At 50.4% G+C, this 10,439-nt stretch overlaps 4 protein-coding genes across 4 annotated transcripts; 1 reads left to right on the top strand and 3 right to left on the bottom strand.

The window, feature by feature from the left end:
- Nucleotides 1-535: 535 nt before the first annotated feature.
- Nucleotides 536-3,078, bottom strand: COCMIDRAFT_84093 (uncharacterized protein; the record flags this gene model as incomplete). Its single annotated transcript, XM_007685697.1, has 7 exons — nt 536-1,150; nt 1,200-1,376; nt 1,424-1,992; nt 2,042-2,679; nt 2,733-2,864; nt 2,925-2,945; nt 3,002-3,078. The coding sequence occupies 7 exons, from the start codon at nt 3,076-3,078 to the stop codon at nt 536-538; spliced, it is 2,229 nt and encodes a 742-aa protein (XP_007683887.1).
- A 390-nt stretch (nt 3,079-3,468) lies between these two features.
- COCMIDRAFT_84314 (uncharacterized protein) lies at nt 3,469-3,696 on the top strand (the record flags this gene model as incomplete). The annotated part of the gene is made up of 2 exons (XM_007685696.1): nt 3,469-3,549; nt 3,607-3,696. Coding segments are annotated over 2 exons (171 nt in total), but the record flags the coding sequence as incomplete, so codon positions are not given.
- A 1,424-nt stretch (nt 3,697-5,120) lies between these two features.
- On the bottom strand, nt 5,121-6,320 carry COCMIDRAFT_33000 (uncharacterized protein; the record flags this gene model as incomplete). The annotated part of the gene is made up of 3 exons (XM_007685670.1): nt 5,121-5,809; nt 5,861-5,946; nt 5,998-6,320. 3 exons carry the CDS (start codon nt 6,318-6,320, stop codon nt 5,121-5,123), a joined length of 1,098 nt encoding a protein of 365 aa, XP_007683860.1.
- A 1,686-nt stretch (nt 6,321-8,006) lies between these two features.
- Nucleotides 8,007-9,158, bottom strand: COCMIDRAFT_1617 (uncharacterized protein; the record flags this gene model as incomplete). The annotated part of the gene is made up of 2 exons (XM_007685639.1): nt 8,007-8,553; nt 8,746-9,158. The coding sequence occupies 2 exons, from the start codon at nt 9,156-9,158 to the stop codon at nt 8,007-8,009; spliced, it is 960 nt and encodes a 319-aa protein (XP_007683829.1).
- Between the last annotated feature and the right edge of the window lie 1,281 nt (nt 9,159-10,439).

Below are 10,439 nucleotides of genomic sequence, written 5' to 3'. Positions count from 1 at the left end.
CGGAGGAGGAGTACTGATAAACGCGTAGCTTCTATCCTTGGTGACAAAGGGTCACATTTCCTTGATTAATTCCACCTCTCTTACTTATATGAGAAAATCCCCTTTATTCTCTTTTTGTAAGCTGGGTAGTAAGACTAGTCAGGTAGAAAAAGAAAAAGGACACTTGCATTCGCCAAGACAAGTCTCTGTCCGGAACCCCCCGGAAGACTTGTGTATATCATTGCGTGCTTTGCTAGTGCAATTGGCTGATGATAGTAAAGCGCTGTTATGAAATGGTCACACGACTACTTTTTTTTACCTGTTATCTCAAGTACCGTAGTATCCATTCCCCCCACACCTGCCGCATGTATGTATGCATACATGCATGCATGCATGCATACAACTTTGTCATACACAAGATAAGAACCCATGTTCGCTAGTCGCCCCCATGGAATACTCACTCACATTTTCCAAGAGACTATTCTTTTTTTATATCCCCTGTCCCCCGCCAACCCAAGTACACGTACAACCCACACCACCACCACTACCACCCAGACTAGAACAAGTCGAGAAGGTCCTGGTTACTCTTCTTGGTCTGCTCACCACCTGATATTTGCTGAGCTGGCGGCGGCGGCTGATTCGTCTCCATGCTCATGCTTGCAAACCCATTCATAATGTCGTTATTGCTCATTTGGCCCGCAGGTGCAGCAGGTGCAGCTCCACCTCCATCGCCGAATAATCCTAGCAGGTCATCCATGTTTGATTGTGCGGGAGGTGCATTCGCTACGGGTGATGATACACGTTGGGGCGTACCGGCGAGGCCTTCCAATCCAGATGCCCCATGTGTAGGCTGCTTTTGCAACGAAGCAGGTGCAGAACCATCAAAATCAATGTCCAGTAGATTCTCCACGTTAGTGGGCGCTTGTCCACTGACGGCGGCGGCGGCTGCAGCTGCGGCAATAGGGTTCTCTCGTGCTTCTTCTTGCTGCTCCTCGATTGCCGCTCGTTGCATCGCCTCCGCACCGAACCTGCCCTGTCCAAGGAAGGCCTCCGGTGGCTTGTGGTAAACTGATGCCAAAGTCGACAGCTCTGTAAGCAGATTCTCTAGCAGTTGAGGAGGCAACGACCGTATTGTCGATGTAATTGGAGGCTTGTCTGAGAGGACAATTTCCTGATTGAGTCAGTAGTTGTCCGAACCCCACATTTCAAAAACTACATACCTTTGTTATCTGTGGGTCGCTGGAAAGCAGTCGCCAGTAGACATAAGCTCTGTCCCGGATATCTGGGTTGTCGTTGTCTGCTGTAGCGGCTTGTAGGACCTTTTGGACCAAGCCCTGTGCTTGATCTGGCTTCTTCAGGAATAGTTTGACAACAGCTGTGAGGATCTGAAGTTGTGTCTGGACTCTGTTAGCTTTGCCCGCGCAGACATGTCATCAGAACATACCTGAGTGAACTCTTCAGCAAATGTGTCGACGAAATTTGATAGAATCTCGCCAGCGTTGTTGATCTTCTCGGCGTACTCTCCAACAATCCAGATGAGGGAAGCCCGTGCATTCGGCTCATCCAACTCGTCTATGCATTGGCAGAGTGTCGGTATTATACCCTCGTATCCAGGGTACTTTCGGAAAATGTCCTTGATGACCACAATCGCCTCTTGGACAACATAGTTGACCTTGGTGTTGATAAGGTCAAGCAGTGTGTTGACGCACTTCTCGCTCGCGCTCTCGATCTTGATGGCGACTTGCCCAATGGCCTTGACGGCTCGTCGCACAAAGTCCATGTCCACCTCCATAGCATACTCCTTCAACTCGGCCAACAGTTGATCCACGTTCTTATCGTTTGCTATCCGTACCATGATTTCAAGCTTTTGCATCTTCAAGTATGGAGGGTCGTTGTATTTGCAGAAGAAAACACGCATTTCCTTGCTGAGAATATCGGGCTGCTTCTGAAGGAGGAGGTCAATGTTCCGTAGCGCAACGTATTGTACTTCTGGAGCAGACGACACGAGTGTAACTGTAGTATATCAGCAGCAGTCACATGATCTCACAATTTCAGCACCCACCTAGCGGCGGTGCCATCTTCTTCTGGTATGACTTCATCATCTCAGGCGAGATATGCTTCATGTGCAAGAAGACGACCTTGACGGCTGCTAGTACCACACTGGGATTCACGTGCTGGAACTGCGGGACAACCCTTTCGCAAATGTGCTCCGCCTCCTTGACATCCGCTGCCTTGTAGTCTGCCAGAGTAGTGAGCAAAGTCACACGACCCCACTCTGTGCACTCGTTCAAGGCCAGAAGCATCTTCTTAAGCTGTGACGAGGTGATGACGAGCGCCTTGGTTTCCGGGGCCGTCTCCTGAATCTCCACCAAGGCTGTGACCGAGTTTGCGACGACCATGGGGTTTGGGTCTCCAACTAGTTCCTGGAGCTGCTCGAGGAAGCCATTCTCAATGCACATGGCGGGAGCAAGATCGAACAGCTTAGCTACACACAGCGCTGCGGTCTTTCGTACATATGGCGATTCGTCTCTCAGTGTTTTCCGCAAGGGCTCTTCCATGTAATCCGTCATCTTATCAACGCGAATACATCCCATTGTCCGTATTGCCAACGCTCGTATGAGAGGGTTCGGGTCTTCCGAGTCTTGAACAAACGTATTCACGGCGAGAATGCAGAGGTCAGGGTGTGATTTGGCATAGTTCCTGAGGCACGTAATCAGTATCCTGTTAGTATCTCCGGCGCCGGATGCACACACATGAGGTATAGATATACCAGCTTCTTCTGGTCCAAGTCGGCGGTTGCGATATTCTTCAGTACGTCAGGAAACAGCGCAGACACATCCTTGCCGAGGGTCATTGACATGATGGTCTTTTGAATAGCCTCTTTTCTGCGACAGTCTTAGTGCTTTGCCCAGCCTTTATTATCCACCGTAGTACTAGGCGCTCACCGTTCGTAGGCATATTGGGAACTAGAGGCAATCGTCAGTTGTGAACAGCTGTACTTGTGCCTGGGGTAAAAGCGTACACCAGACCTGCCCGCAACTCGAATGTCTCTCCCTTGCGCGGAGGCGCAAATGCGCCCCTTATCCTATTGACAGCCATATTTGTTGTAAGAGACGCAACAGCCGATTGCTCAGCCTATAAACCAAACCCCTCCGATTGCGGCTCGTTCAGATGTGTATGTTCGTAGACGATGGATTCGAGGCGGGTGCCGCAATGCAGATTCCCCGGTCGTTCTGAACACGAAAGTCGGGAAATTGTCGTCTCTGAAACTCGAGTGGCGTCGCGGGTGAGTGAATTGCTAAAGGGACAATGTTGGTGGAGCTTCGCGACTGCCACCTTGATGATAGGGCCCGTGCGTTGGGATGGCATCTAGCCCAACGCTTCGACGCTTTCGCCGCCGCCGTCACTCCGCTATCACGGGAGGATCATCATGGTGAGTGGACAAGGGCAATAGCTACTCTAGGTCATGGTTCTGACGCAGAGTGATAGCCTTCTAACCTGCCAAATCTACGTCGACTCTTTGTCGACGCGCGTAGCGAAGCCGAAGAGAGCGCGTACTCCAGAAAGGCTGTATGTTCCTGCTTTAGGCACGCGATAGGCCAACTGTTGAGCTGATTGATACTACAGTTCTACAACCTCGCCATTTTCATTTCTTCTGTTGCTGTGTTTAGTCTGATGGCTCAGCGCATGGCTTCTGCAAAGGCGATTGGTTCGTAAAATGCGCTGTTCAAGTGGCTGTTCACCAAGTTGCACATGATTCTATAGCCATGGAGTGATGTTGGTCGGTCCTTCTGAGCATAAAAGAACTTGAATTTATCAATTCCCCAAACCCAAAGTCAATAACAGATGCACTTGGGCTGACGTGATCTATTCCATTTCTCAATACACAGAATTTGTGTAACTAGAGCATACATGTGTAGCAATGTGCAGCAATGTGTCACATAGTCAAATAGTCAATGAGCAAAAGCCGGCAGTTTTTGAGGAATGGGTTTATCAAGTGTCTTACCAAAACGAAAGTTCAAAAGAAAAAAAAAATGAGCCCACTCTCACATCGCAAAACACCAGTCCTCCAATACAACAAATTATAAGCGCAGTATGAAATCATCGAATCAGTAGGCAAACCTCCCTCGGCTATGTCGTGCAATTCCTCCAAAACCCAGCGCCTAGCCTTACACCCAACCCAGTTTCACCCCGAGACACCCATGCCCCATCCCTCCATCTCTCCCATCATCTCAGCCCCAATCTCGGAAATGACGCAACCCAAGGCCCTGCATCGGATCTGGCACTGCCCGAACGATACTGTAATCCCGGGTAAAAAAGTGTGCGAGTTTCGCACCAACACACACGCTGCAACACCTTTCGTGCCTGATCGCCACCCCCAGGATACCCTGGTCGTGGGTTGGTGCGACGCATACTACGTTTCGCCTCCAAATCTATTGGCAGGAATTCATGCGCGCTCAAGGGATTCGAAGTTTGAAGCCTAACAATAGTAAGTAAAGGCTATTGTTGTGTCAATTCTGTCAGAGACACCTCTGACAGACTTGACGTAACTGTCAATTTGGATGGTCACACATCAAAGGGAAGGGGGGAAAGGGAAAAAAAGGTGAATAATTCTACATTTCATCAATTCGCATACGGCGGTGGTGGTGGGATATTGGGGGGATAAAGAAAAGAAAAAGCTACAATCGGGCGCGCAAAAAGGTAAGGAAGGAAAAAAGAAGAATAAAACAAAGAAAAAAGACTTCGCTCTCTTTCGCTCGCGCAACCGTTAGAACCAGTCCAATGAAGCGCTTTTGCTTCAATCTCCGTAGAGTATTGATATCCCATCTCTCTCTTTCTCTATCTCTTCCTCTTTCCTTTGCAACCCCGCCTTTGCTCTCAACCCCCCAAAATCAACCATCATTCCATATGTGTATGTATGTGTGTTGTTTTCTGTTTAGAACTTAAACCAATGGATAAAAGAATTGGTTCCCGTTGTTGTGCGTGTTTTCAAGAATAAAAAAGCCATCAATTATAGCGGCGTGTAACCGCACTTAGACTCCAAACCTCACTGATGTTGTTGCCAACTTCCCCCCTAATCATGCGTTACTTCTACACTCTCGTCAAACCCTTTCCGGCGTGTAGGTGTGAAATGGAGCCGTTTATGCGATGTAGTGACGGCGGGAGAAACGTCCACGACCGCGGCCACGACGTCCACCGAAGCCACCTTGACCGCCCTGTCCACCTTGGCCTTGGCCGTTGTTCTGACCGTTGTTTTGTCCATTGTTCTGGCCGTTGTTCTGGCCGTTGTTCTGTCCGTTGTTCTGTCCGTTGTTTTGTCCGTTGTTCTGACCGTTGTTGTTGTTGTTGTTGCCGCCGTTGTTATTGTTATTGCCGCCAACAGTGAATCTTACACAGTCATCCTGGGGACCACGCTGGGCAACGGGCATGATAACAGGTGCGTGGTTGCTGGAAGAGGTAAGAGTGCAGGCACGGTAGACACCATCAGGAAGACCATCGGCAAGGTCGGCAGTAAGTTGACCCTGGCCGTTGGCAGCGGTGTTAACACCCTTGAAGAAAGCAAACGTCTGTGGGTTAGGTGGATTCTCGCCGTTGATGTTGCCATTCAGGTCCTGGACAGTGATGTGCGTGTGGCCAACAATGTTTCCGCCCTGGAGAGTTTGGGGAGCTGCGTAGTAGGTGTTGTCGGGGTTGGTAAACGAGCCAGCCACCAGGTTGTTGGTCTTGACGGCGAAGGTGATTGCCTGGTTGGCTTGAATAGTGTCGCCATTCTTGGGGTTGACAAAGACAGTGGAGATCATGTTATTGACAGAAGGGATATCTCCGTAGACTGCGTAGTGGTTAGAAGATGATGCAGACGTGAGGAATAGAGTATACTAACTAATGCCGTTACAAGAACCCTCACGGACCTGAAGACCGTTGGTCTTAGTCTTGCCTTGACAGAAGTTGATGAAGTTGGCATTATCGCTGGTAATGTCAGTGCTATAGTTACAGGAAATTGTAGATACGAAAACTTACGTGTTGGAAGGAGCCTGTCCGTCCTCTGCTTGGCCTCCAAGTCCATTAGATTTACTGGCATCCTGAACGTTGTCGGGGTTGAGGCAGAGTTGGTTGTTGTTGTTGCCGCCATTGTTGTTGTTGTTTCCACCGTTGTTGTTGTTGTTGCCATTGTTCTGACCATTGTTCTGGCCGTTGTTTTGTCCGTTATTCTGGCCGCCTTGTCCACCATTGTTGCCTTGTCCACCATTGTTGCCTTGTCCACCATTGTTGCCTTGTCCACCAAACTGGGCATTGGCGACACCTGCCGCGAGGAGAAGGGGGATGAGAGTTGAAAATCGCATGTTGAAGTCTTGAAGTGAAATCTGGAGCGAGGAAAAAAAGTTATAAGGAGTGGCGATCCGACTGGCGGTGGATTACAATAGGGGGAAGAGAAGAAGAGACAGATACGTTCAACGTAATCTGGTAGAAAATAATTAAGAGGAAGAGAAAGGAATGTAACCCTCAACTGCAGAACCGGATTGTGAGAAAACAAGCGACTGATGATGGCAAGAAGTCAAATACTCGTCGAGGAAAAGGTCCCTTAAGTCCTTGGCGATGTCCATAGGCCAAGGGCAGCAAAAACAACCTGGCAAGGCGGCTCCTCGTTCCTTGGGCATGAAACCCGCGATGAAGGCAGACATGTCTCACACCGACATACTCCGGCAAACATGGGCTCACGCACGGGGCGCGGGCATCAAGTCGCGCGGCGCGATTGACTGAGGCTGTTGTGGCAGCCACGCCGATACAGGAATGCGCCAGGCATTGAGGAGGAGATGCGAGAAACGGATCGTGTTAGAGGTTTGCCCATGTAAAGCACAGAGTGCCGCGAAGGTCGTTCGCACTAGCCGGATATGGCTACGGTCCTGCCTAATTAGGCTTGACGCTGCATGGCGCCAGGCACTTTTGTCGATCCTCCTCGCTTTTGAGCATATTGTAGTATACCCCATATAATGCTTTACCTGCGTATTCAACGGTAACCGAGTGCGCCGCAGGAATGTGTAATAGATCCCTATAGCTTTCACCAGCGTCGTCCCTAACATTGCGGAAATTAAGTTGTAGCCCCTCCGCCACGAATATGTCACCCATGCCTCCTCCTCGAGCCTCACTGCCAGACTGCGATGTGTGATGTGTGATTCGTGTATTATTGACAAGGCTAGTTGCATTGTCGTCATCTGTCAACAACGGTCACCACAGGTGACAGGCGGAAGGTCCCAAGGCCGAACACAGGCACTCCACAGCGCTCAAGTATCGTCTGAGTCGCACTTTGCACACATGCACACCACACCAGCACTAGACAATGGCGGCGACGAAGAGCCCGTGTGCAATATCTCGGCCCTGTTATCAACAGGTATTATCCAAGGCGCTAAACCACCCTGCTCTTGCATCGCCTATCCACCAACAACTTGCAGGCTCCGCACTAGATGCAAACCCTCACCGCATCCGTATCAGCGTAATTCTTGTTTCTTGTATTCCTCCCTGCGGGTGTATATACGCAGTCTTGGTTTTATTTTTCTGAGGCTTGACCCAAGGCTTTTCCAAGAGAACCGTTACCCGTTGCTCCCGCATTGGCAAAACGTGCCCTCGCCGGAAACGAAAAGCTGACACGCGTTGCGTTGAACCCGGGCTATGCGTTTGGTGTGTACCTTGGGGAAGATTACTGAATCAACGTTAATTACCCCATGCGGATCGGCTTCAATGGATCCCTCGGCGGGCCTGAGGCAAGGTGGGTTTTCAGGCACGATAGATCTACATCTGTAACTGACTTGCACAAAAACAACTTAAGTTGGACTGCTCTGAAGCAGGCTGGTGACGTTGGCTGGGGGGAAAAAGGTGGAGGGCTGGTGCGGTCCCTTGCTTAATAATTTCGACTGCGCTTGTTGGCTTAGACTCTATTCCTAGCCACGCGTTATTCTTCGGAACTGCGAATATCCATGCCTTAGGATTGTCGGATGCTCTACCATGATCTAGAAGACGCTACCTTTGCGATTTCAGACAGCCACTTGCCCCTTCATAACCTGAACCGCGCCACCTTCAAGACGGACCTCCGAAATAGACCCGTTTTCATTCATGTCGACATCGATGAGAATTTCGCTACGCCTTCCCATCTCTGCGCCTTGCACAATCTCGTACTGGAATGTCTTGTTGGCTCCACCTTCTGTCAGTGAGAGATAGGCTGCCAGATCACTGGCGGCACTTCCAGTAGCTGGATCTTCAAACGGACCCTCGATCATCCGCGTCCTCAGTGTCGTCACTCCTTGGTTCTTATTTGCCACTCGAACAAAGAAATATGTACCAACAAATGTCTCGTCCCAACCTTCATCCAGGCCATTGACCACAAGGGATTGGCCAGCCAATGACACCATGGCCAGGGCTTCGACACTCTCCAGCTCGATCAGAACAAATGTCATGCCTTTGACAATGGAGACTATGGGAAAGTCATCCTTTACTTTGATCTTGTCCTGCCTATGAGCTTCTCCCAACCGAGGCTGTAACTTGAAGAGCATTTCGTTGGTATATCGCTGTTGATGAATGTGGCTGTGCTGGTCAGCCTATGTCGAGTGCACTGGATTTGCATTTTTCCAACTAAGAGATGGACATAGCACAGCATTGAACGAAGACTTAGGACAACACTGCCACCACCACTCGGATCGAATGGACTAAACCGAAATGCCAGATGGGCGAACATAGACCTAACAATCAACGTAAATAGGGAAATCAACAACGTACACATCATGGGGTATCGAAGCCTTGGTCGTCTTCTTGGCCACGTCGTATTGTAGCCGTACCGGTCCGGCCTTCAGCCTGAAGGCTGCCTCGATGACGCCATGATCAAGGCCCTGAGCCTGAGCAGTTCGTCCTAGGACATAACACGCCGTGCCCACTGTGGGGTGCCCTGCGAACGGTAGCTCCCGCGATGGGATGAAGATGTCCACAGTCCATGCTAGATTGGCTTCACCCTCCGCGTTCTCATGCAGGAAGGTTGTCTCGGAAAGGTTGAATTCTCGTGCAATGACCTGCTTATGTTCCTGAGTTAGTGTGCGGCCGCTAGGTATGCGCACAATGGCTAGCGGGTTGCCTTGGTATGGCTTGGAGGTGAAGACGTCTACGGTGACGAAGTCGAGCTCAGCGCTTGTTGCCATTGTGCAAGGAGGTGGCGAGGTAGGTACTTTGTGGTAGATGTGATGGAAGCAATCCGATGTGTTCTGGAAAACATTTGTGATATGCACCTGCCTTGGTTGGGGTGACTCATCAGGAATACACGTAGGGCGCGCTGCCGATTCCTGCTGACCCTCCCCCTCCCCCCCTTCCCTTCTTCCCGCTAGTCGCCCACAGAATTCAGTCAAGCACTCTGCGCCTTGTGTGGTTGGGGTTTTCAATGCATCTCCGGCACTCTACATTTGTTACCATTGGCAGGTGTCATGACGTATACTTGGCTGGTATCGATAACGACCCAGGGATGATGACTGGTTCGATCAGTAATCGGAGGAGAGGTGGGGTCTAGAAGGCACGAGGAATAGCTCACAGACACAGGTTCCATTCATAGGATTTGAGATGATTGCCCATCTGGACCTGCGCCCAAGTCGATCGTATTCTTTGCTTTTTCCCTGCGTTGCGAGGGTCTGCTCAGCTGCACTTGACCTACTGCGTAGGCACTAAGATGCGCTAGAAGCCATTAGCTGGTCTTGACGTGCAGCGTACCTGATATCGGGAGGTTGGCCGACGCACAATATTGCCTGTTTGGTAGCACACGACTTGGGAGTCTAAGCCACGTTCTTAGCTACGTGCACATACTTTGGACGCACATGGGAAGTTGGAGGTGTTGGAGACAATACCAGACTGGCCTCCCCCTGAAGTTCGGTACTACAGATGACTATTGTAATGTGTGACGACAGGAGAGCGGTTAGGTTCCTGGTACCTTTTTGTTGCCGGATGAATCTCCGCCAATACATGATAGAGCGCATTGCCTCGCGGAGCCCCCCAGTCAAATTGCGGAGAAGAGAGGTAGCCAAGGGAGAGTAGTGACGATCCTCTAGCAATAGCCAAGGCAAAGGGAGAGTAGTGACTATAGAAAAACCCATAGCAGTGGTAACATGGTGTTTACTTGAGGGGGACCCAATGATTAGTATTTTGGCGTGACGCGCAACAAGTTGAGACTTTACGAAACCGGGAGCGATATTTGTCGCGTAGCGGATGAGACGACGAATCTTACGTGCGGGCTAGCTCCGTATGGTTGGCAATGAACAAAGGTTGAGTGCACGATGTATACTCGTTGGGGTGTTGCAGCAGCAGTTGTGCTGATATCAAGGGAGAGAGAGGGGGGGTTAATAGAAGCTCTGACGAATCAGACCCACGGGCGTTTGGCGGGGAGGTGGTGGGAAAGCCGGGAAAGCGCGGAAGCTGGGCACCCCCCGCCAGATTGA

The sequence above is a fragment of the Bipolaris oryzae genome, assembly GCF_000523455.1.
Source record: "Bipolaris oryzae ATCC 44560 unplaced genomic scaffold scaffold_12, whole genome shotgun sequence".
Lineage (NCBI taxonomy): Eukaryota > Fungi > Ascomycota > Dothideomycetes > Pleosporales > Pleosporaceae > Bipolaris > Bipolaris oryzae.
This window is presented reverse-complemented; position numbering and strand designations above follow the sequence as displayed.